Source organism: Erithacus rubecula (assembly GCF_903797595.1).
Source record: "Erithacus rubecula genome assembly, contig: scaffold_150_arrow_ctg1, whole genome shotgun sequence".
Classification (NCBI taxonomy): Eukaryota; Metazoa; Chordata; class Aves; order Passeriformes; family Muscicapidae; genus Erithacus; species Erithacus rubecula.
In genome coordinates this window covers 284,973-312,181 of record NW_027636151.1, presented here as the reverse complement: position 1 = coordinate 312,181, position 27,209 = coordinate 284,973, and the positions used below count along the sequence as shown (strand labels likewise).

Sequence of the window (27,209 nt, the reverse complement as noted above, 5' to 3'; positions counted from 1 at the left end):
CCAAACCTTGGCTGCATTGAGGAGGAGGCCATGAGGACGAGGTCGATGGCCCGGGAGCCGCAGGCAGGTGAGGAGGAAGTCAGTGCCCCTTTCCCCCTGTGTCCTGCTCCATCTCCCAGCCCAGCACGGCCCCGGCTGCAGCACAGCCCTGGTGGGATCTCCTTGCCCTTCCCTCTGGCACGGAGGCAAATCCCATCCTGTCCTTGTCCTTCCTCCCCCAGACAAGGAGCTGAGCACGGACAGCAGGGAGGACAAATCCCCGCGGCACAGCCTCGGGCAAGAGGCCGTTTGCAGCGGCTCCACGGCGCAGGAATGCAACGGGGAGGAAAAGCCCCGCAGATCCCGCAGCAGGAGGGGCTGCAAACGCACAGCCCGGGGATCCCAGCAGGAAAGAGCCAGCCCGGGCCGGGGAGGCGGCCGGAGCTCGGAGCTGGGGCTGCGTGAGCAGCTTCACCATGGGGAGAAGCCCCACAAGTGCTCGGAATGTGGGAAGGGCTTCAAGTGGAGATCCAACCTGATCAGACACCGGAGAATCCACACGGGGGAACGGCCCTACGAGTGTGGGGAGTGTGGGAAGAGATTCACCCAGAGCTCACACCTGGCTGTTCACCAGAGGATCCACACTGGGGAGAGGCCCTACGAGTGTGATAAATGCAGGAAGAGGTTTCAAACCCGCTCCAGTCTCCTCCGGCACTATCGCATTCATACAGGGGAGAGGCCCTTCTGCTGCCCCGACTGTGGGAAGAGCTTCAATCAAAAGTCCAACCTACTCACCCACCAACTCATGCACACAGGGGAGAGACCCTACGAATGTAATAAATGCAGGAAGAGGTTTCAGAGCAGGTCCAGCCTTCTGCAGCACTATCGCACTCACTGGGATGAGAGGCCCTTCTCCTGCCGCGACTGTGGGAAGGGATTCAAGAAAAACTCCAACCTCGTCAGCCACCGGCGCATCCACACCGGGGAGAGACCCTATGAGTGTCCTGAGTGTGGAAAGAGCTTCTCACAGAGGTCTAACTTGACCAGACACCAACGTCGTCTCCACTAAGAGAAGCCCTGTGAGTGCCCAGAGTGCAGGAAAAGCTTCGTGCTGCCTCCCTGTGGCGTGGATTTTCTTTGCGTTTCTCTTTCTCCTTCCCAGACACCCAGTTCCGGGGTAAAAATGAAGACATTGAACTAAGACATTCCTGCTGACACAGGGGGATCTTCCAGAGGATGTAGAGGACCCTGTGTTCCAGGGACTTCAAGTTTCCTTGGGGTTGCTCAGGGCTTTGGTCACCCCAGGCCCAGCGGCTCTGGCTGCACTGGGAGATGCTGATGGAGGTTCTGGGGCAGCTGATCAAGGACCCCCTGCCCTGACACCCTCCCCGTTTCCCCCTGACCCGGCTGCCACTGCCCCCTGTCCAGGATCCTCCTCTCCCCACTGTCACTGCCCTTGCCCCCATCCCATTCCTGTCTCACACCACTCTTGCCCCTGTACCAGTTCAGATCCCATTCCCGGTATCATTCCCTGTCCTGTATTCTCTGCCTGGTTACCGTTCACATATTCCCAGTCCCATATTCCCTGTCCTGTTCCCCTTCTAGTATTCCTGATCCCAGTCCCATTCCCATATTTCCATTTCTTTATTTCCAGTCCCCTTCCCATATTCCCATTCCCACTCCTTTTGCCCTATCCCCATGTCTGTTCCCTGTCCTATATTCTAAATCTCCATCCCATATATTCTTTCCAATTTCTCTTTTGATATTTCCTGTTCTGTTCCCATATTCCCATTCCCTGTTCATGTTTTCATTCACATTCCAATGTCCCTTTCCCAGTCCCCATTCTCTGCCCCTGTCCCCATTGATGGTTGTTGGAGAGTGGAACAGAGAAGCCTCTCTGACTCCCTCCAGGAGAGAACAGTATGCAAGAATTAAATTTAAAATATTTTGAGAAGTTAAAGTACAAGAAACCACACAGACATTAAATAGATGTCTAGGTTTTAGTTTCAGGAATTAAAAATATTAAGTAGCATAGATATGAAGTAGACGTTTAAATCTTAGTGTGAAGCACGTAGAAATATGTTTCAAATACCATGAAAAGTAAAAGCTGTGGAATCTCCTATAAAATACTGGCTGATTGAGACATTAAAAACTTAGTCCCAGACAAAATAAAATTACAATATTAATATTTTATATATTCTTCACATAGAACAGATAGGCCATATGCACAAGTTATATGTAGACTTTAGTATTATGGAATTCTAAAGGTTTAGGAGAAATTTGTCAGGTTCATGATTTTGGCTCATTGGGTAATTTGTCCAAAAACATCCCTGTATTGTATCCAGAGCTCTCTCTCACTCCTCTCTTGTCCTTCTCTCTTTCCCCCACCATCATCATCACCACTACCAGCACACGAGAGAAGAAGAGGAAGATGAAGAAGAAAAGAACAGAAGAAGAAAGGCCAGGGAGCATCTGCCTCTGGAGACTCTGCACCAGCCGCAGCTTCCACCTCTTGCAGCAGAGAGCTGCTCCTGCTTCCATGGGGACTTTATGGCAGAGAGATTGAACAGGGACTGGAGAGCCTTGGGCTCTTTGCCTTTGGAGCCTGACGTGCCTTGACAAGAAACAACTTTACAGCAGCCAGCAGCTGCTCTGCTCTGGGAAGATCTAAAGCCACAACCAATCCCCACAGCCGGTGCCAGTCCCGGTTGTGGACACTGCTGGAGGCCTAGGCACATTTTAGCTAGGCCTTTTTCTCAAGTTCTAAGTATTTTTCTCAGGCCATGAAACTTTCTCAGCCTCTAGCCAGGATTTTTCCCAGGCTAGAGATTCCTTCTTTACTGTAAACACAAAAGAAAGAATCATAACAGAGATAAACACCTGCAAGGTCCATGAGAAAGTCAGGGAGCAGAGGTGTCTCCTTCTCTGACCAATGATCTGTTTGTATTTTGTTTTGCACGAATTGCCTTATTTAAGGCAATGGTTTCTTTCAGTAAATTGCTCTTTCTTGCTCTTTCCTGCACCAAACAAGAGAGTGTCTTGTTGCTGATTTTTCATTGCTCCATAACCCTTCCACAGCAACAGAGCCAGACACAGCATCAGCAAATCACCACTGCTGTGTTTTGGCAGGACTTTGGTTCTGCACGTTCAAAGCAACAGCAGCTTGTGGCATTTTTGTCACTGAAGCTCAGCACTGACTGAAGTGGCATTTTTAATGCACTCCCTAACTGCAAAACACCTTCAGACACACTTTAATGACAGACAGGCAGCAGTAAAATCTGTGCTTTGCCTGCTATGAGACAGGTCAGAAGGGCAGAGCATATCAAATAAAGGGACTGCTGCTTTAGCTGCCAGGCTGTGCAGAACACAGCAGCACTGCAAGTTAATTCACTGCTCTCACATTCCAGTCATTGTACTGTAGTCATTGCACACCAGTGGTCTTTGAAATACTAATTATTTATTAAAACTGATCTTCAGAAGAGCTTCAGCAGCATGTGACTGACCAGACACTGCTGTGAATACCATGAACTGTGTGGACCACTCTGAAAACTTAAGCTTGATGAAAGTAAGATCGGCAACTTCTGTTTCCCAAAAGATCAAAAGGCACTGTAAATGCAGGAAACAAAAGAATTATCTTTCAAAACAAGATAATTATCAAATTCAAAAGAATTATCTTTCATCTTTCTGCTGATGGCAGTTTCCCTAAAACTCTCCTTACTGCACTCAGAGGAAGCAACAAGTTTCCCCCTGCCCAGCACCCGGTCTTGTATTTCACACTGCAGTACAAATGCAGGTATCCTAACAGGACTGTGCAGTCCATGTGCAGTTTTTAAGGACATGCCCAAATGGATGATTGGCTGTATTTACACTGACCAGGACACAGCCATGTTCACTAAGTGTGTCTGACCAGGAAGAATTTTCTCTAGCATACATTTAAGAGGTTTTTATTACTTATATCCATTTTGTTCTTAGTGACAACAGAGCAATTGCTCAAATTTAAGTTTCTGTTTTCTTCATCTCCTTAATGCATGCAGCAGAAGAACCTGCATCCTTTAATGCAATGGTAAGCTTTTGACAGCCATGACAGAACTTAAAATTGGAGTGTGAGTAAACCAGACTGGATGTCAGTGTGACTCACCTCAGTTTTGGCCATGCTAAATTGTATTAGAATCATATATTCTGACATCTGCACAGTCTAACTAAAACAGTGCAGAGCCCTTGGTGTTATGGGATTGCTGATGTAAAAGACCTTTGCTTCCACACCACTTTTCACAGCTGACTCACAGCTTTCTTTCAACTTCCTATCAATTCCTGCAATCGAATCTTAAGAGCAGATAGAACTCTGTTTCCTGCAATTTCTGTGTAGGATTCAGTAAATCATTTACAAAGATATAATACCTGCAAAATCCCTACATAGAGCAGTGTAAAAAAATACTTTGGCATTTTCCTGTCTTCGTAAACAAATGTAAATGTCAATACTAACAACTTCAAGCCTTTTTTTTTGCTGCTGAGTTTTTAGAACTGAGCCTCTAGCATTTTGACACAGTGTTCTCATTTTGTTCACTTTCAGAACCAGTGCTTATTTTTAGTCATCAGAGATTGTATTATCCAAAAGAAATAAAACTGGCATGAATTGGCAATAAATGAAAAGAAATTCATTTAACAAAACACTCCATCAAGCTGCTGCATGTAAGACTCTCTGATTGTAAGAGCCTGAAATGAGGGATGCAGAACTCCAGGCGGGCTCTTTAAAATGCTGCTTATTATATCCAAATGATGCAGTAATTTATTTATCATTTAAAATGCTGTTTATTGTATCCAAGTGATGCAGCAATTCATGGGCCGTGGGTGACAAGAGCCCAGCCCACAGCCTGACAGCCACATCTGTGGGTTCCTCTGAAAGCTTCCTCTAGTTCTGGTTACAATGCATTAAATAATTTTCATTACAGAGCATCCTAAGACATGACAACCAATCAATCCTTCACTATCACCTGTAGCCTATCATACCTACTGACATTACAATATTCTTGTTACTATTTTCCAATCACAAAAGGTTAGTGTGTTTCAGTTTAAGCTAGAAGTTGTTTTTCAGTTTTCTTGCAGTGGAAAATCCTGAGATCTTTTCTCTACTTGCAACATGGTATTTTTGTTTGCCTGTGAAAATTCTTTTCCTTGGTAAAAACATCTTTTGTTTGAGGTGGATTTATCCTTTGCTCAGAGTCATAAAAGCCCCTTCCAGCTCACTGCCCTTTACCTTCTCAGTTACCCAGTAAGACTGGCTCAGCAATTCTTTTCTTCTACATCAAAACTTGCTCTCATCTCTCTTCCTTCTTCAGATTCTACATTCAAAAATCTTTCTGCTATACACACACATCTGTGAGACCTTCCTGTCAACTCCTCATCCTTCCTAACACATGGGGCTGTGCCCTATAGGGAATGGGGTCCTGCCCTATAGGGGATGAGGTTGCACCCTATAGGGGATGGGGGCTGTGCCCTATAGGGGATGGGGTCCTGCCCTATAGGGCACAGCCCCTGCAGGAACAAACTGGACTTCTGGACAGCAGATCAATATGATTTTGCAGAAGCCAATTTATTGTTTATAATTCACCCTAATTATCCATTTCTAGAACCATCACCCATGTGGGCACACACTCTACAATTGGTAATTTTAGGGTGTTGATCCACCCATTCAAACCCCCCAGAGTCAGTAATTTGTGGTCACATGCAGTTTCACTGCCTCCTGTTATCTTGAATCTTCTAATCTTGGTGTTCTGTGTTTTCAACTTCTTCTCTCTCCATTTAGCATAGTTTATGTTCCAGCGGCCTTGGGGGGTTTCAATCAAGTTATCCAAAAAAACTCCTAAAACTTTCTCATGCTGTGCACCTATTATAGACACTGGTCTAAACTAAGAAATGCACAAAAACAGCTGGCATGTGAAAGAAGCGTGTGAACAAACAGCAAAATATGCAGAAAGAACTGAACAGCAAAACAGAGCAACTAAATATGGTTTTGGCTGGTGCACACCACACAAGGCCCAGATTTGTACAGACATGTCCACCAGCATCTCAACCTTGTTCAGCATTACTACAATTCCCCTTCTTTTTTTGTACCAGCCAAATCGTCCTTGTTATCTTATCCTTATCTTATCTTGTCTTATCTTATCCTAGCCTTATATTATTGTATTCTTATATTATCTTATCCTTATACTATCTTATCTTTTATGATATTCTATATCATATCATATCATATCATATCATATCATATCATATCATATCATATCATATATCATATTCTATCTTATTTTATCAAGCGAATCACTAACTTTATTTATGGAAAAAACAATGTGCTAATAACGAACAAAAATATCCAAACCCCTTTGATTATATCTTTCAACCACCCAGGTATTCCCCATCCTTTTACCCATTCATCCAAACCCCAATCGTCCACAGTTAACTTCCTCATATTATCTTGCAGTTGTTTGATCTTCTCGTGAATGGATGCAGAATGGTCAGAAAGATACATACAACACATCCAATCAAAATCCTCACACCCGTGCCCATGTGCTGATAGCAAAAAATCTATAGCAGCTCTATTCTGCAGTGTGGGGTGTCTAATGCTATTTACATCTGTAAGCATTTGTTTCAAAACAGTGGAAGTGATATTCAGCTGTTCATTCACTCAACATCTCAGCTTCTCAAGCGTAGTCAATGCCTGAGCAGCAGCAACACCTGGGGAAAGAATTGATGCTATTATTTGTGCCAGAGGACCCCAGAATTCCAAACGATTGTAAAAATTAGGCTCCAAATCCCCAATTTCTCTTTTAGCTCTTTTGCTGTGCCCTGCTCTCCAAAGGGTCTGATTCAACAACTCATGCGTGCCAGGAGCAAACATAGTTAACTTTCGGAGGATATTCGGGGGAAATTTGGGGTTTTTTGGGAGTTCTCAGGAGTGTTATAAATGGATATTTCGATATGTTAACTTTTCAACCCTTGGCCATATGCATTTGCCTCTCGCTTGGTGAAAGCTGCTGTGGGCCAGGGCCAGCACCGAGCTGGGCTGTGTGGGCCAGGCAACGTGGAGAGTCTTGGCTGATCTTGCTGTGTCCCTGGCCTCAGCAAAGGCTTGGAGGATTTGCCTCCCAAGGCATCCTGCTCATTGGCTCTTCCTGTGCCCTTGGAGAGAACAAGGATGGCATTTCTGGCAGCTGGGCATTAGCAGCCCTTCAAACGGGGGCGTGTTGTGGAGCAAGCCCAGCTGAGACACCCTGCGAGGAGCCAGCCCAGTGCTCCTTGCTCCTCTCTGCTGACACCAGATGGTTGATGTGGTTTTGGGATGAGCCCAGCTCCGTGACGGGGTGCTACGTGCACACGAGACAGCTGCCCCTGTCCCGCGGGGTCCCAGCAGTGCCTCGCAGTTGTCCTGCACACACATCAGGATGTGGCCAAGAGAGGTCCTGGAAGCTGAGGCAGCCGATTTGAAGCTTTTGCAGGTGCCTACAGGTCAAGGCCAACGGTGTTCCCTCAGGATGCAGCAGTCCTGAGGGTTCACCCCAGAGCTGCCTGATGCTGCCCACTCCTTGTGGCACCAGTTGCTTTCCTGTGGAATGTTCTACCTCCACCAAGAGGGAACTGGAGAAAGAGCTTGCCAGGCCACTCTCGATCCTTTCCCAGCAGTCCTGCTCCCTCCCTCCAGTCCTCAGACTGTGCCCATCCCTTTTGTTCCCCTTAGCTCATCCCTTTGCTTTGCTTTCCATCAATAAAGTTTGGCTTCTTCATTTTGCCTGCATCTCTGTGGAGCAAAAGTGGTGCAAATCCAGAGCCCTGGGACACACAGGCCCCTCCTGCTGTTCTGTTCCATGCCGTGTTCTGTGCAGAGACTCAGAGGAACGAGGGCAGATCAGGTTGGAAAGGTCTCTGTGCTGAAGCTTCAGTTCCACAACACTGTGAACTTCAAGGTCTTGCCACAAGGCTGATGGCTGCTGCCAGCTTGGCCCCATGGCACCCACTGTGGACGTGGCCAGGGACAGGAGGGCAGAGGGGCCGGGCAGACACCCCGCAGCGGCCGTGCTCCATCCTCTGGGGCATCCCGGGGCTTTCCCTGCCTGGGGAGCGCAGGGCTGGCCTGTGTTCTCTGCACATGAACGGTTGATATTATCCACAGGAAGCAAAATCAGCATCCCCGTTTCCAGATGTCACATTGGAGAAGGCATTTGACAGTCCAATGACAGCCGTGGTCCGAGGATATGGCAGCTTTGCTCTGGGAGAAATCCTGCACCATATGGACTATGAGAAGTTTGTAGGTCAGTCCCAGCTACCGGACCCTAGTGGCTCTTTTCCATGTGAAACAAATCTAACCATCCCAATTTCCTGATGTCAGTTCAGAGGAGGCTTTTGGCACACCAAATGCAGCCATGGTCCTAGGAGTTGGCAGCTTTGGCCTGGGAAAATCCTGTTACGTAGGGAATTTTAGCATAAACAAACCCATTACCACTCCCAAAGGACCATAAAGAATAGTGCCTTTTTCCACAGGAGAAAAACATCAACATCCCCATTTCCAGATGTCAGTTATGAGGAGGCATTTGGCACTCCAACAGCACCCAGGCTTCTCGGTGGTGGCAGCTTTGGTCTGGCAGAAATCCTGCACCCTATGAAATTTTAGCAGGTGGAAGCCCAGTCCCAGTGAGAGGCCCCTGGATATCAATGTTGGCTCTTTTCCATGGGAAACAAAACTCACCATCCCAGTTTCCTGATGTCAGTTGAGAGGAAACATTTGGTGCACCAAAGGCAGCCACTGTCCTAGGAGGTGGCATCTTTACAGGGCACACACCCACAGATTTTTCTCTCTCGAGGATTCAGAGAGTGCAACCTCCTTTTATCCTTAACTCCCGGCCACACTTTGCCCTCTTCCCTTCCCCGTTGGCCAAGGTACTCGGAAGATACAGCCTTCCCAACCCGTGTACCCCATATTCCCCCTTGAATCTGGCATTTCCCCCCAAAGTTCAGAAGTTCAGCCTTGTGCAGACTCTTGTCTGGTTCAGGAGCCAAGCTGTGTGGGCCCAGTAACAAACCTGCTGCCCAAAGCTAGTAGAAACTTTACAACCCATTTCAAAGACCCTAACAGCCATCCCTTCACCCATGAAGTGATTTGTAAAGACATTAGCACACATCTTTCCTCTCACATTGATGTTTCCTCTGCTGCTAACAGACTTTTAAAGCCAGCCTTTGGCCTGACCTCTCTGCTGTTGTAGTTCCATGCACAGAGGTTGTTGTCTCTTCCCCCTTCCATGGGCAGGCCGCTGTTCAGCCATCTCCAGGACAGCAGGGCCCCACCCCACAGCACTGTGACGTAGGAAGACAAAAACCATCACTCCAAATGTCCCCCATCCTCCTTCTTCCCAGGCATGTGGCTCTGCCAGTGGGGTTTGCTGCTGGTTGCCACAGGAAAAAGAAGAGCACTGTGATACTGTGGGGCTCAATGGAACCAAACATCCATTGTGACACTGCAGAGCCTCACAGAACCCAGAGTCCATGGTGACACAACAGGGCCTTGTGGAACCAAGGAGTCCAAAGGCCTAAAACAGATCTTGCATGGCTCTGCCTTGGAAAGAGAAACCTCCTTGGCACACACTTAAGAAGGGTGTCTGTTTGTAATGGGGAAACTCAGGAGTTTTAGATTGCTTCAAAAAGAGAAAAGGAAGAAAAGCCCTGTTTCCCTGAATGCTGCCAGATCTCCAAGCAAAGCAGATCCCAGGTGATTGAGGACAGACAGGATGGGGTTGGGCAATGTGGAGCAAGGTTGTCCACACTGGATCAGACCTCAAGGTAGAGCTTCTCTGAGCAGGCCAGATCTCCTGAAGAGAGACCCTGGATCAATACCAATCACAGAACGCTGCAATCAACTCTGCTCTGAAGAGAAACAGTAATAAAAGACACTCTTTAAAATAGGAACACTTATTTCTAAGAAGCTCTTTGAAATATTTCTCCATAACTCTAGAAAAAAACTTTCCTAATCAACTGCCCTGGACCAGAGGGAAAGAAAGGCAGAGCCATGGTTTGTCAGGACTGACTTGATCCCAGTGAGCCCCGTGGTGCATTTGGTGCTGAGCCCTTGAACCTCAGGGCCTGAGAAGAGATTGCACAAACCTTTCCAGGAGCCCCAGTCAGAAGAAAAACCCAAAGTGTCTCAAAGCATTAATGGGTCCCACTGAGGTCCATCCCCAACACAGGCTCCTCATGGACTCCTTATAGGTGAGAATTGGAGGCCATGATTGCCCAAAAATCTCTCAGAGACTCAGAAAATGTTATAAATAAATATATTCAATTTTGTCCAATTAATTGAAACAACAAGGTTAAATTTCGCAGCAATTTATTTAATAAATACTAATTTTTTTAAAAATTAAAAAATTAATAAAAAATAATAATAACAGCAATTGTATTTAAATGAATACAATCAAAATATATTAGTTACATAGATTTAAGTAAATACAAAATCTGGCAGTGAGTAATTTAGTATAAATGAGATTTGGTTTGAATAAAGCAGAAGCAAAACTGACTGGGGGTACGGGCAGGGCCCTTCCTCTCACACCGTACCAAACCAATTGAGCTAAAAATCTCACTCACATACTGTTTACTAATACATATTAATACAGAGGCTTCTGGAAAGCTCCTCCTCGTTTCTATTCCCAAAATCCACGTCCCTGTGTTGTGTTGCCATGCGTCACCAGTGGTCGGGGTCTCTCCTCCTTTCGGGGTCTTGTTTCCGATGAAGGCTCTGGGTCTTCCTCAGTGTTCGCTGTGTGACCTCGCAGGGAGCGCAGGCAACACTGAGCTTAGGGTTATATAATTAAATATATATTCCCACATGAGGCCTCAGTCCAGTGACCAACTCTGTGGAATCATCCCAATTTGGCCCAGTTAAAGGTCGAAAGCCTATTTCTAGCCACTTGTTCTTAGACCTATACCCTTCCTATCCTACCTCCCACCTAACATCTGGTGGATAATTTTTCTGCTTTTTTTAACCATTTCCTTTATCTCTTTTTGCCTTATAGCAATTAGACACAATTATTGATTAATTATAATGCCACAATTTTGCCAATATTGATACAATTTAATTAGCACGAATCATTTATAACACCTGGAACTGATTCCAGCATCTTTATAAACTTCCTGCAAGCCATTGCAACCAAGCCCAGCCCGATAAATATTCTGGTCAGTGCCCCTCTACTACAGAAACTATGAATAAGGGACAGTAGTGGAGCTATTTCTGGATAAGAAAATAAACCTAGGAACCAGAGAGGTATTAAAACCTCAAAAAACCCTAGTGACCAAAGACACATGCCAGCCTCCATTATAAAAGACATTATAAGTTCAAACAACATCTATACCAATACAAAGTAATAACGTTTTTTCCACTTTCTTGAGCTGCACTTTCAGCACCAAAAATATTTATCCTGGTGTAGGACAAATTAGGGGAAAATCTCCAAAAGGAGCCCCCCAGAGAACAAACCCCTACAACTCCTCCCCTCCCCCACACTGGGTTCGGGAAGAATTTCCTCAGAGGAAAAGTGGAAAAAACCTGTTTATTTAGCAAACACACAAAGGAAAAATACTCCCCAACACAAGAAAAAACAACCACAGATGACAAAAGAAACTCTTTCAGCAGTCTGAGAGGATGTACAGACTCAGAACGTTTTGGATGCCGGGGAGGGCAGAAGGCGTAATGCTTGTCATGAAAATGCAGATTCCAGGTGCTTCTCGATGTTCCCAGGTCCCGGTCCAGAACAGGTTAGGGTGGTATTCCCAGCTAAACTAACTAATAATAAAAAACAGAAGCGAAGCAAAGCGAGGCGGAGCGAAGCCAAGCCCCCAGCGCAGCCGCCGAGCCGGCAGAGCGGCAGCCCCGCCCGCCAGCCCAACCCCAGCCCAGACGATGGGGCAGGGGCGCCGGCTAACGAGACAAAACAAACCTGCACTGTCAGAGCAACTCTGAGAGCACCCAACATAATTCCAGGCATGAACAGCACACACGGCTGGGATACAAAGCATCGCAACGTCACCCCAGGACATTCCACCCCTTATCTCCATATTGTGAACATATTAAAAACTTCATTAAGTAAAACCTTTCAGTTCACTTGCTCAGACCTTCAACACTAACACATTTCTTTCCATCTCACTTGCTCAGACCTTCAACACTTACACATTTCCTTCTGTCTCACCCCACAATCAAATCTCCCTGAGGGACACATCGTGTTGTTCCATCTCTCTGCATTATCCACCATGGTCACACGTAGCGCTTGCCTTGGCGGGTCTGAGGCAGTGTGAAATAATCAATCTGCCAGGCCTCTCCGTACTTATACTTGGACCATCGCCCCCCATACCAGAGGGGCTTCACCCCCTTGGCCTGCTTGATGGCAGCACACGTCTCACAGATGTAAAAAATTCAGAGGAGAGAAAGGAAAACAAAGGCTGAAAAGCCTCCTCCCCTGCTTCTCCTCTAACAAACTGAATGCATAACCATAACCAGGATCCAGAAGATATCCCTGGAAACAATTTCAGCATCTTCATAAACCTCTTACAAGCCATCACAACCAAGCCCAGCACAATAAATATTTTGGTCAGTATCCCTCTAGTACAAAAGCTACAGATAAGGGACAGGACTGGAGCTATTTCTGGATAGGAAAATAGCCCTAGAGACCAGAGAGGTATTAAGACCTCAAAAAACCCTACTAACCAAACCCACACACCAGCCTCCATCCCAAAAGACATTATAAATCTATACCAATACACAGTTACAAAGTAATAAAGTTTTTTCCACTTCCTCCTGTCGCACATTGGACGCCAAAATATTTGTCCTGGTTTGGGACAAAGTTAGAAAGAAAATCTCCCAAAGGAGCCCCCAGGAGTGTGTCTTGTCATGAACAGGGTCCGGGATCTTCTTGAGGTTTCAGATCAGGTGGAGTCCGAATCAGGTTCGGGTGTTATTCCTAGCTAATAAGGGAAATAGATGCAAAAAAGCAGCAAAAAGTAGCTAAGCCAAGCAAAGAGGGGGGAAAGGAGGTGGGGGCAGCCAAGCAGCAGCAGCTGCCGAGCAGCAAGAGGAGCAGCAAGCGGGGCAGGGGGAGGGCGAGCGGGGAGGAGCGCGGCAGCCCCAGCCAGCGGCGGCGGCACTGGGCAAAACAAACCTCCCAAGCATGAACAGCACACGATTTGGGGATACAAAGCATTGTAACATCAACCCAGGACACCAGTTTACAAAATCTGGCCCAATTTTTGTACGGGGAAGCAACCGAATCTATTACACATGATTGTTTACGGAATACTGAAGAGCAAACCAAAATTAGGCCAGATCTTGAGGAAGAGGAATTAGAAACTGGAGAAAAACTTTTTGTGGACAGATCACCCCGGGGAATTAAGGGTAAGAGGAAATCAGGACATGCCATAATTAATGGTAAAACTTTTGAGGTAATTGAGTCAGGCCTGCTAAGTCCTAGCTGGTCAGCACAGGCTTGAGAACTGTGTGCAGTTTTAAGAGCACTCAAGTTGTTAAAAGTGGGAACCATCTATACAGATTCTAAGTATGCTTTTGGCATAGTACATACCTCTAGGAAAATCTGGGGAGAAAGGGGATTAATAAACTCACAGGGAAAAGGATTGATACACCAGGAATTAATAATTCAGATTTTACATGCCTTGTGAGGGCCTGAAGGAATAGCAGTAATTCATTTAAGAGGGCATCAAAAGGGACTAACTCCACTAGTTAGGGGAAATAACCTAGCAGATCAGGAAGCTAAAAAGGTGGCCTTGCTGGTAATAAGAGAAAAAGAAAGTGAAGAAGAATGGACATGAGAAAAATGACTGACTTGTGGGCTAGATTTATTTGAACCTGCCTGTAATGAATGTTGGGATGATTTTAAAAGTAAAGCTTTACACTGTAGTGATGATATTACACATAATTTTGTTGCTTACATGGGAAAAAGCATTATTTGTTCACCTTCACAGTCAAAAAAAGCCTAACAAACAAACAAACAAAAAAATTCAACCCCCCCCCCAAAAAAAACAACAAAAACCCCAAAACCACACAAAAAAACCCTAATTAGCACAAATGGGAGCAAAAGAGGCTGAAGAAGGAAAATGGGAGCTTCCCGATGGCTGAGAAGCAGACCCTAAGGAACTGCTATAGGCATTTAGATAATAAAGGAGGTCTTTGATGCCCTGGGAACTAAATGGGAATAGTATACCCCTTGGCATCCACAAAGCTCGGGAAAAGTGGAAAGGATTAACAAGGAAATAAAAACACAGCTAACCAAATTAACCATGAAAACTAACATGTCTTGGGTAAAGTGTTTCCCATTAGCCTTAATAATATCAGGACTCAACCTCGTACTGATGTAGGAATTTCCCCTTTTGAAATGCTGTATGGAATGCCATATGATCTAGACATTCCCAGAGACCATCCCATGCTTGACAATCACCAGCTCCAACAGTTCGTTACACAACTCATGGTTTGACGAGGTCAGTTGTTAAACAAGAGCCTCGTGGTGCAAAGACCTCCACTTGAGATTGCAATCCACAACATAAAAACAGGGCATAGAGTTCTAATTAGAACACAGAAAGGGACCTCACTGACCCCTCGTTGGGAGGGACCTTATCTTGTCTTGCTCACCACAGAAACTGCCACTGGAACTGCTGAGCGGGGCTGGACGCCAGTCGAGTGAAAGGAGCCCTCCCTGAGGAGCAGTGGGAATGCCAGGGAAACCCAGAGACACTGATCTTAAACTGCATAAAAGAACTAATGAATTAAGTTAATACCATATTATGTCTTGGAAAAGATTGTATATGTTATCCTTTTGCATGCATAAGGTGTAAAATTTGTAAGGAAAATGTGTAGGCGAAGGAGGCAGAGACGTAAGGAAGGGGAGAATGCTGGAAAGCCCCAGGGGTCAGCACAAACACATCCTATGGACCCCGACCACAAAATCCCCCAGCCTTTCACCTAAGGGAGGCACAGAAACCGAGGTCAAAATTACAGCATTACGGGAACCAGCAAGGGGAATTTTAATTAAGAAAAGGAATCCACCACTTTTCTTTTACTTTATGTATTTGATAATCATTTTAGGCTGCATATGGGAAAAAGGAGCGCGGGCAGAAGGTAACCTCCATCAACCATTTAAGTGGTGCTTAATTAGATAGGAAGATCAACATGTGATACAGACTATTACAACTCCTGGAGCACCTAGTTTCACGATCACTCTGTGCCAAATAGTGCCCATAGGCCCTTGCTCAAATCTGAAAGGATTCTATTTCTGTCCTAGCTCCAACCCCGGACCAGGGTATTGTAATAGCCCTGGACAGTATTATTGTGCACACTGGGGATGTGAAACAATTGCATCACACTGGAATCCAGGAGCAGGAAGAAATAAAGCTCTTAGTGTAGAATGGAAACCAAAAAAATGTATACCTCCCAAGAGAGAATGCAGCGGGGGAATAATCCAAACAGGACAAGTGATGATTATTCCCAGAATCACATACCACCCTGAAGAATTTGTGTATGATAATCAGAACTCTCCAAACCATCATTTACAAAAACGAGAACCATTTATCACTTTGACTATAGCCACCCTGATGGCTGTAGGAATTGCAGGTGCAGGGACAGGGATAACCTCACTTGTGCAGCAGAACCAAAAGTTTCAATCACTCGGAATAGCTGTAGATAAGGACGTAATTCCAATTGAAAAATCAATCAGTGCATTAGAAAAATGGTTAAGATCGCTGTCAGAAATAGCATTGCAAAACCATAGGGGACTTGACCTTATGTTTTTACAAGGAGGATTATGTGCTGCACTAGGGGAACAGTGTTGTGTTTAAGCAGACCATACTGGAGTTGTTAGGGATACCATGACTGAACTCAGGGAGGGCCTAGAGAAACAGAAACGAGAAAGAGAACTGCAGCAGAGCTGGTATGAGTCCTGGTTTAACCATTCTCCATGGCTAACTACCCTACTGTCCACTATTGCAGGACCCCTAATATTGGTGATTTTAGTGTTGACCTTTGGACCATGTATTTTTAACAAAATCATTCAATAGTCAAAAGAAAGCTGGAAGCCCTGCACTTAATGTTGGTAAGAGCACAGTATGAGCCTATACAGGATGAAGGGTTAGAACTGAGCCATGCAGAATTGCAAAGATTTGATCAGCAAAAATGATAAAAAGGGGGAATTGTAACAGAGTACGTGTAAGACTTTGCTAATCAAACATTGCTAAATTAGGGAACACGGCCAAAAGACCACTGAGACTTGCTTAAGCTAGCTGAAAGATTATATCTCAAATAGCCACAAACATCTGTATGTGTATGTGCCCAGTTTGTGGATGCTTGAAAAAAAAGATAGGAAAAAGTCAACCAATGGCTAAGAGAAGAAGACCACAGCCTTCCTCCCCACGACCACCAGGAGCCAGAAGAGCCCCCAGCAACTGGCTGTGCAGACACAGAAAGAACGTGAGAAGATGCTGAAAGGCACGGACATGGGAGAAGATGAAAATAACAGAGGGACTGACACGGAGTGGGGTGCGCGCCGCTGGTGGAGCGGAGACTCCCCGGACCCCAGCGCTGATTTGCTTATTGCTGCTTGATCAATAAATTCTTTATTGATTCCATTTATTGGAGTTGATCAATTTATTACAGAAAAATTTATAACAATGCAGACCTAGAATGGGGCAGGGACCGGGAATGGGGACAGGGAATGGGAATGCGATCAGGGACTGGGAATTCTGCACTTGTCATGGGGACAGGGACCTCGACAGGGACCAAGACCTGGAATATGAGACAGGGATAGGGAATAAAACTGGAAATGGGACTAGAAAGGGAACAGGGACAGGGAATGTGTTCAGGGACCAGGAATGCTAATGGGAATAATGAAGTGGAACTGAGAATGGGACCAGGTGTGGGAAGGGGACTGGAAGGAGGACAGGGACCAGGAATTTGGCTGATAGAATGGGGACAGGGAGCTGGATTAAAAGACTGAGAGCGTGAAGGGAACAAGGAATAAGGGACAGGGTCTGGAACTACAGGATCGAGACCATGACTGAGAATAGAACAGGGAATGGGGACAGGGACTGAGAATGGGGACAGGGACCAGGACTGGGACCGGCTGTGGGGATTGGTTATGGATTTAGATCTTCCCAGAGCAGAGCAGCTGCTGGCTGCTGTAAAGTTGTTTCTTGTGAAGGCACGTCAGGCTCCAAAGGCAAAGAGCCCAAGGCTCTCCAGTCCCTGTTCAATCTCTCTGCCATAAAGTCCCGATGGAAGCAGGAGCAGCTCTCTGCTGCAAGAGGTGGAAGCTGCGGCTGGTGCAGAGTCTCCAGAGGCAGATGCTCCCTGGCCTTTCTTCTTCTGAACTTTTCTTCTTCATCTTCCTCTTCTTCTTCTCTCACAGGTTGGTAGTGGTGATGATGATGGTGGGGGAAGAAGAGAGAGCAACGAGACAGGAGCGAGAGAGAGCTCTGGATTCAACACACGGATTTTTATTGACAAATTTCCCAATGATCAAAAAACAGGAACCTGAAGCATTTCTCCTAAACCTATTAGAATCCTGGTTTTCTAATACAAAAGCTTATGTCTAACTTGTGCACATTGACTATCTGTTCTATCTGAAGAATATAAAATATATTTTTAATCTATTTTTATTCTGTCTAGAACCCTTTTTAAGCTCCAACTGCAGCTTGATTTTTACATGAGATTCTATGGCTTTTACTTCTTAGGGCATTTAAAACATATTTCTATGTACTTCACACTATGATTTATACTTCTACTTCATATCTATGCAACTTAATATTTCTACTTCTTAAACTAAACCTTAGAGATCTATTTCATGTTGGTGTCGCTTAGTATACCTTATGTCTGAAAATGTTTTTAATTTAATTATTGCATTCTGTTCTCTCTCGGAGGGACTCTAAAAGGCTTCTGTGTTACACATTCCAACAACTGGGAATGAGGACAGAGACAAGGAATGAAACTGGGAATGGGGACAGGGACATGGGAACGGGAGTGAAAAGAGGAACCAGGAATATGGAAATAATAACTGGGGAGATGATATGGGATGGGGATTAACATCATAGGACAGGGAATGGAAATGGGAATATGGTAACAGGATTGGCAATGGGGATATGGGAAGGGGACTGGAAATATAGAAATTGAATTGTGGGAATGGGAGTAGCACTGGAAATACAAAAAGGGAAACAGGGAATATTGGACTGGGAATATGTGAATGGCAACAGGGCAAAGAATATGAGACAGGGAATGAAACCAGGAATGGGATTTGCACTGGGATGGGAGCAGGACAGGAGTGACAGTGGGGTGAGATGGGAACTGGCCAGAGGCAAGGGGAGTGACAGCGAGGAGAGGGGGATCCTGAACAGGGGACAGCAGGAGCTGGGAGAGGGGGACATGGGGACAGTGTCAGGGCAGGGGGTTGTTCATGAGCTGCCCCAGAACCTCTGCCAGGGTCTCCCAGCACAGCCAAAGCCACTGGGGCTGGGGTTCCTAAAGACCTGAGCAACCCCCAAGTCCCTCCCTGGAACCCTCAAGTCTCTGCGACCCAGCATCCCCCACATCCCCTGGAATATGCTCCCACGTGCCCAACCATGTCATTATTCAACATCTTTATTTTTACCTGGATGTCGATATTTGGGAAGGACAGTGAGAAATGCAAAGAAAATCCAGGCCAAAGGGAGCCAGGAGGATGTGGAGCCCCCAGCCAGGTGTCTTCCCAACACGGATCAGCAGCACCAGGGCTCAGGGGGGCTCTGCCCACCGGGGGTCCCTGGGGATCATCCAGTGCAGCTCCTGCCATGGGGATGGAGCTCGAGCAGCGCACGAAGCTCTTCCCACACTCGGGGCAGTTGCAGAGCTTCCCTCAGTGGAGACTCCGTTGGTGTCTGGTCAAGTGAGAGCTCCTGGAGAAGATCTTCCCACACTGAGGACACTCGTGGGGTCTCTCCCCAGTGTGGATGCGCCGGTGGGTGACGAGGGTGGAGCAGAACTTGAATCCCTTCCCACAGTTGGAGCAGCAGAAGGGCCTCTCATCCCAGTGAGTGCGATAGTGCTCGAAGAGATGGGACATTCGCTGAAACCTCTTCCTGCATTTATCACACTCGAAGGGTCTTTCACCAGTGTGGATCCCCTGATGAAGATTCAGGCTTGCCCACTGGGTGAATCTCTTCCAACACTCCCCATACTCATAGGGCTGTTCCCCTGTGTGGATTCTCCGGTGTCTGATCAGGTCAGATCTCCACCTGAATCTCTTCCCACATTCTGAGCATCTGTGGGGCTTCTCCCCATGGTGAAGCTGCTCACGCAGCCCCAGTTCTGAGCTCCGGCCGCCTCCCTGGACCGGGCTGGCTCTTTCCTGCTGGGATCCCCGGGCTGTGCGTTTGCAGCCCCTCCTGCTGCGGGATCTGCGGGGCTTTTCCTCCCCGTTGCATTCCTGCACCATGGAGCCGCTGCAAACGGCCTCTTGCCCGAGGCTGTGCCGCGGGGATTTGTCCTCCCTGCTGTCCGTGCTCAGCTCCTTGTCTGGAGGAGGAAGGACAAGGACAGGATGGGATTTGCCTCCGTGCCAGAGAGAAGGGCAAGGAGATTCCCCCAGGGCTGTGCTGCAGCCGGGGCCGTGCTGGGCTGGGAGATGGAGCAGGACACAGGGGGAAAGAGGCACTGACATTCTCCTCACGTGCCTGCAGCTCCCGGGACATCGACCTCGTCCTCATGGCCTCCTCCTCGGTGCCAAGGTTTGGGAAATCCTGCTTTGGCGGGGAGAACAAGGGCTGAGCGCATTGGGTTTGATGGTGGCGCTGCCCAAGGGCAGCTGGAGCAGTCAGCGCCCCTTTCAGCCTCGGGGGCCCGGAGCCCGCTCAGCACCAACCTCCCGCACCCCTCCAGGCTGCCGGGGGTCCCCCGGCTCCAGGATCGCCCTGAAACACTAATCTTAGAAAATTAAGATTTTAGTTACCGTACTGAAAAAAATTAAAAGTTAGAAGGGAGTAGTAATCTGAAACTTAAATATTTGATTGTTTGTCATTTCATGTGTGGGAGTCCAGGGTTTTTCCCTGGCTCCTTTGGGGATGCAAAAACCCCCCTGGCAGACCCCTCAGAGACCCCTGAGTGCTGCCCAGGAGCTGCAGGGGCTGGATTTGGCTCCTTGGTAGAATCTGCCCACATTGAGAGAAGAGACACAGAAAATAATGATGAGTAGAGTGTAAATTAGAATGTTAAAATGTAGATAAATAGGTTTTCTTGAATGTTTATGATAAGGGACACGTGGCCAAGATGGAGAATTTGGGGGGTGGACACCTTTTCCTCCTTCTTCTCCATGTCATCCATGTTGGGTGACACGTTGGCACTCTTGGATTGGTTGGGATCAGGGCTGGACCATTTAATAAAATTGTATTGTATTGGTAAAATTTTGTAAACATGTAATACGTAGTACTAACTATATAAGATAAGCCCTGCCTTGACCAGGCGGATTCCACCATGGATGCCAGGCTGAGCAGACCGCTGCTGGCCAGGCAAAGTGTCCCAGAGATAAGAAACAATAAACTGTCCTTGGAAAAAGAGAAAACTGTCTCTGGCACTCTCTCTTCGGCGGCTTCGGGGAAAACCAGGTTTTGAACCACCTTCGTGTCCCTCTGGGGTGATCTCGGGGCAGAGGAGGAACCCCAGACTGGGACACCTGGCGTCCCTGGCTGGGCATTGACATCTGGCATCCCCCTGGCTGGGCAGTGACATCTGACGTCTCTGGATGCACCACAGCCCACAAAGGTGTGTTTGGACCCCCAGAAGGGCAAGGTCAAGAAGACGCACCGAGATGGAGGAGACACCCCCAGGCAGAGACATTTGGCACGGACCCTGGTGGATCCTTGTAGCCTGCAAAGGCAGGTACAGACCCCCAAAAGACAGAACTTCAGAAGAGGCACGCTGTTGAAAAGGACTGTGGAGGAGATTTATGGCCCTCTGCCAAGAAAAGCCGAGTTCCAGACGCGAGTCGGAGAGGAGGTGTCCTGGGAAGCCTCGCTCCTGTGCACTGCTGGTCAGTTTCAGGAACCTCCGAATCGATTTTGGACGGATTGCTTTTGGGTAAGATGGTTCAGAATCAGACGCATCATAGGATTCCCACCTAGCCATGAGCAGGGGGTGGGAGGTTTACGGCTGCCTTGCTATCAGCAGGCGGAGAAAGCAATTAAAGTTCCTCAGAGACTGGGGAAGGATTCTCACCTAGCTATGAGCTGGGGGAGGGAAGTTTATGACTGCCTTACCAGCAGCAGGTGGTTCAGCAAGGGCCTTGCCATCAGCAAGGCCAGGGAAAAAATTAAGTTAGAAATATTTCCAAGTGAGTTGCAGGACATACATTTTTGCTATTTCACCCCTTCAGAAACCCTGACCCCAGAAGGTGGGAGAGCGCTGCAGGCGACTCCCCGGGCGTGGGGGACAGAGGGGAGGGGGACGGGACCACGAAAAAATGCGGGCTCGGTGCCGCAGGGATGTCCAGGGAGAGGCAACCTGCGGGGACTGGGACGCAGAAGGACAGGACCATGCGGGCGGCTCTCAGCCCAAAGGGGGAAGGGAGCAGCAGCCTTCACACTGACCGGGACAAAAACAGGAAAAAAGCGCGGATTCGGTGCATTTAGCTGCAAGGGATGTCCAGGGAGGGGCAACCTGCGGCAATGGCCGGGACGCAGGAAAGCGAGAATTGCAAAAAGACACAGACAGACCTGTCTCCAGCTGTCAGAAATGCTGGGGGAGGAGATGAATGCCCTGTTTCAGGGAAACCTGAGTTGTCCACATTAGAACTGGCAGATTCTAATGGGGAGAGAAATTTATGCTTTTTAAGTCAAAGGTGAAAAAATTAACAACTTTGAAGCAATTGCAGGCAGCTGCCCGGACAGAGCCGGACAGAGCAAACCCAGGCACAGCAGCGTGAGGTCACAGCCCAGGCTCACCGAGAGAGGGGGGGAGGCACAGCCACCCTGCTCCAGAGGCTCCAGCAGCACCCCCGCTGCTCCCCCTGTGCCTGCACAGACCCAGTGCTGCAGACGGGAGGGGAATGGGGGATGGAGAGAGGCCAAGAGCTGCTTTTTATCTATACTGTGGAGAACAAACAGAACAAGGGAACAGGACAAGAGAGTCAGTTTTATTTTCAGTTCTTGTATGTTAAAATAAAGGTGTTTGTTTTTGCAATTTTGTTAAAAAAATAGCTGAAACTTTAAGAATGGTAAAGGTATTTTAATAGTATTAGGTATTTTAATAATTGAAGGTATAATAAGGTATTTTGTGTTTTATTTGAATATATATCACCTATATTTAGTGATTTGTTATTGGTCAGATATGAGTGGACATTAAATGTCAACATTGAGTTTTAATTTTCCTATAGTTAATTGTTTTAGAGAAGCCAGTTTATAAGTATTTGCAATATTGTCAATATAAATCAATAGATTTTGAGTTGGATTTTAAAACTGAAATTTAGTTTCTGTATTTAATGTTAAAAACACTGTAATAAGATTGTATGAATTCTATATCACAGAACGATTTTGTTTTCTGTTTCATTGTTTAATCTGAAATCTTTCAATATTTTAAGTAAGTTTTGGAAAGCCCCCAGATGTGTCCTTGAATCAAATGTATGAAGATAATCAGCTAAATTGTGAACTTAATGTTTCTTTGTTTTCCTTTTTATTAATTCTCTCTTTTATTTTGGCAGGTCTTTTGTGACCTGGCACTGTGCTGTCTTATGGTTTTGAATATTTTGCAGAATTCCAGAAAATTATTTGAGCTTCATTCTCAGAAAAAAAAAAATTAATGTTATGGTTTTCCTGAGTTGTTATCATAGAAGCACTGCAGTGTCTTGCCATGTTCAAAGCATCTTACCCTAAAGATGAATTTTAGAGAAAATGAGTTGCTAGAGGAGTTTGATTTCTTTTTGAAATGTTTAATTGTAACTTTGTTGTTAAGAGTTGGGGTTTTTTCTTTAATAAGAAGATGTCAGGGAGTTCTCTTCCAATTAGAGTTTAGGCTCTGGCCAAGCCTCGATTCTAACTGAAAGAGAAATTGTGTAAACTCAGGTGTTTTCTGCATCAAAATAATATTCCAATCGTTTGGATTGACAATTTGACTTATCAATATAACAGCTGAAGCTGACTTTGAAGTGAATTTGGTGTTCATTTTCCAGAGATGACCATCTAATTCCTCATTGAATCAAGGTTTGTCAGCTGTCTGCAGACCCTGAGGTGATGACACAGTTTTTTTTTTTAATTGATAATTATCTAATCTTGTAAATGTATGTCTGTTATTTAAAGTATTGTTAATTATTGTATAATGTTTACTTGCAGAAGATTGTAAACTTTGAGTTTGTTTTCTTTGTTAGATAATACTTGAAATAATAGTACAAGGGAAAATTTTCCAGTTTTGATCAAAAATTTAGAGACAGAGAAAGTTGAAAAGCTTACAAAGTAAGCATTTGGGGGAAGGGTTCTGTTTGTGTCTCCACAGAGAGAGGACGGAGATGGTTGAAGCCTGCAGCAAGATTGGAACACCACAACATATAGCTTCAGTTGTCAAGGAGCAAATGACAGAAGTTCTTCAAGAACAACATGAAAAGGTTTTTGCAAATTTCAAGAAGAAAAATAATCCATCTAAAAGACAATGCTACAACTGTGGGGTTTTTGGACATTTTAGGAAAAATTGTCCTCAATCCACAAAGACTTCCAAGCCACCAGAACTTTGCCCTAGATGTCGCAGAGGAAGACATCTGGCAAGTGAATGTTATTCTCTGACGGATGTGGACAGAAAACCATTGCCACTGCCAAAAAACACGAAGTGCAGGACCATCTTGTGCTACGACAGAAATGATGGCAGTGCAACAAGGAACAGCAACAACACCGGCACAGACAATACAGTTGTCGGGGAGCGTCAATCTGACTCCCTCAGCAGGGTGTTAGGGGACATCCCCTGTGACAGGGATTTGCTGCCCAGGAACGCAGTACATCCTGTCAGCTTCAAAAGTGACTTGTTTTTTTGAATGAAGAATCTGCATCTATACATACAGGACTGAAAGCACCGTGCCGAAAGAGACAAGATTTTTTGATAATAGGCAGAGACCGGTGCAGCAATTTTGGAGTGACAATGTATCCTACTGTTGTTTCAGCAGACTGCTTTGAAGAGATGACAATTTTAGCAAGGGCTCTTCGACCCCCATTGACAATTCCACAAAATACTCAACTGGCAAAAGGGATAGCTCTGCCATCGCATCCATTGGAGCATCAAGCAATGCTGGTGATGGGCGAAGGGCATCCACACTATAATGACCATGTCGAAGTACACACATTATGGTTGAAGTACATAACCCGTGACCAGCCAACTATTACTTGGGACTTGATATACCATAACAGGAAAACAACCATCACAGGGATGGTGAACACCGGACGTGACACTGATTTCATATATTTTCTGACCTCGAGAATGGAACTTGATTGTACCTTTGGATCAAATCACAGGCATTGGAGGAAGTTCTGTATGCCTCCAAAGTGAAAATTCAATAACATTCACAGGACCCGGACAGAAGACAGCTATTACTCGTGTAAAAGCCATTCACTGTATGGGGAAGAGATCTCCTTTCACAGTGGAACATGTACCTGACAATGGATTTTTAGTAGGACTTACTGTGGCACTCGCCACTCCACACCGATACGTGGACTCTTTACCATTCCATTTAGTAGTGTTGGGAGAAGAAACACAGCTATATGGTTTGATTTTTCAGTGGGACGAATACAAAAAAGACCCTCTTTTAATTATAGAATGGGTTTTCCTATCTTACAGATCTTCAAGGACAATTCTTACAGATTTAGAAATGACAGCACAAGTGATAATAAAGGGAAGAACAAGGTTGATGACAATAATGGGCAAGGACTTTTCAATGAACAATGCGGCAAGGACCGCAGATTTCTACAATACCAATGAATCAAAAAATAGATGAGGCAGCAGCTTGGCCTCAATCTCAACAAGTAATACCTTTGAACAGACAAATTCCTACAGAGACACACAGACCTGCAACAGCAGCTCAAGATACTTTAGTTGATTGGACAAATATTCGAATGGACTTGACAAGAAGCAGAAAATGTCCTGCAACTGGGACTGGTGAAATAGCCATGCCAGTGAATTATGACCCACAAGGACAAAACCAAAGATGGCAAAAATTAAATTATGATTTAGTTAAAAATTTTATTAAGGCAATTAGAGATTATGGACTGGGATCTTCATATTTTAAACCGTTTTTAAAAGGTATTCTCAATGAATATGACTTGACTTCATGTGACATGAAATCTCTTGTGTCATTGATACTTACTGACACACAAGGACTTATGTGGGAGCGCAGATGGAGAAGAGCTTTGAAGGAGCTGCGAAGGAAATACCAAGGTGGTGCTCATGCTAACCTCACCATGGCAGAATTAGCAGGAGACCCTCCTCACAATGATCCAGTACAACAAGCCGCCAAGATTCCAAGGGGAGTGTTGGCAGACATCAAGGAAAAAGGATGTGAACTTCTCTTCAAACAAGATTTAAAAGACTTAAAGACTGACAGTGAAAAATGATTGTTTATATGCTGTTGTATCTTATTTTTTGTCAACTGTATTAGGTGAAAAAGAGGATTTACCAGTGATGCAGCCAAGGGAGAGTGTTTGGGAAAGTTTATCATGGACAGTGGGGTTGGAAACAATTTGTTTGAGGCATTCCAGGCAAAAAAGCCATTTTCAACATGTCTGGTGGGATTGCCAGTGAAAGAATGGCCCATTCCAGAGGGTATCCCTTCATGGGTGATGTGAGTTGTGACAACTCCTGTGAATGGATGGCATGTGTGGGTTCAATTTCTCCCTGTGGCTGTTTTCAAACCAAAAGAATTAGAAATTTTTGGTTCAACAATGGATTTTGGAATTGTATGTGATGTTTTAGGGGTGAAAAAGAACCAAACAATGGATGTTACTTTGAATTAGAATGTATATAGCAATTATATTGTAGTCTCAAACTAACCATCCTTCCGAGTTCTAGCACAGTTATTGTGCCTGGATGGTCTGTTTGACCTTTTTGATCTTTTACCTTTGTAAAAAGAAATTTTGAAAGTAGGTTTTTATATATTAGTGGAGCTTGTTACTATTCTCATTGCTTTGCCATGCATCATCCCATGCACTAGGCACGCCTTGAACAAAGCTGTGAAAAGGGCTCTGGACAAAACCGTGAAGGAGGTCTTTTTGGTGCAAACAGAGGGGGGAGATGTGGGAGTCCAGGGTTTTTCCCTGGCTCCTTTGGGGGTGCAAAACCCCCCCTGGCAGACCCCTCAGAGACCCCTGAGTGCTGCCCAGGAGCTGCAGGGGCTGGATTTGGCTCCTTGGGAGAATCTGTCCACATTGAGAGAAGAGACACAGAAAATAATGATGAGTAGAGTGTAAATTAGAATGTTAGAACGTAGATAAATAGGTTTTCTTGAATGTTTATGATAAGGGACACGTGGCCAAAATGGAGAATTTGGGGGGTGGACACCTTTTCCTCCTTCTTCTCCATGTCATCCATGTTGGGTGACACATTGGCACCCTTGGATTGGTTGGGATCAGGGCTGGACCATTTAATAAAATTGTATTGTATTGGTAAAATTTTGTAAACATGTAATACGTAGTACTAACTATATAAGATAAGGCCTGCCTTCACCAGACAGATTCCACCATGGATGCCAGGCTGAGCAGACCCTGCTGGCCAGGCAAAAAGGTCCCAGAGATAAGAGATAATAAACAGTCCTTGGAAAAAGAGAAAACCGTCTCCGGCAGTCTCTCTTCGGTGGCTTTGGGAGAAAACCAGGGTTTGAACCACCTTCGTGTCCCTCTGGGGTGATCTTGGGGCAAAGGAGGAACCCCAGACTGGGACACCTCTCATCTTGCATCCAGTCTGGACTATCCCAGCTGCACTTTGCATTCATTCTTTCTTTCTTAGGCTGTTTTACACTATATCAAAAGTGTCTCTGAAACAGCTATTTAAGCACTCTGATGACTCTCCTCCACTGTCCTCAGTCTCCACTCCACTGAGCACAGAGCTCCTTTGTCCCTGTACTGTGGTCGTGTACCTGAAGCCTGCATACCTCACCTTGGGAGTTCTCTGGGCCCTCTCCAAAATATTTGCAATTGATAACATTGAGCTCATAATCTAA

At 45.8% G+C, this 27,209-nt stretch overlaps 1 protein-coding gene across 1 annotated transcript; it reads left to right on the top strand.

Annotated features, from left to right (window-relative positions):
- Positions 1 to 27,209, top strand: LOC306815538 (uncharacterized protein; the record flags this gene model as incomplete). Its single annotated transcript, XM_079332117.1, has 3 exons — positions 1 to 67; positions 222 to 737; positions 27,073 to 27,209. Exons 1-3 carry the CDS (start codon positions 31 to 33, stop codon positions 27,207 to 27,209), a joined length of 690 nt encoding a protein of 229 aa, XP_079188243.1. The 5' UTR covers positions 1 to 30.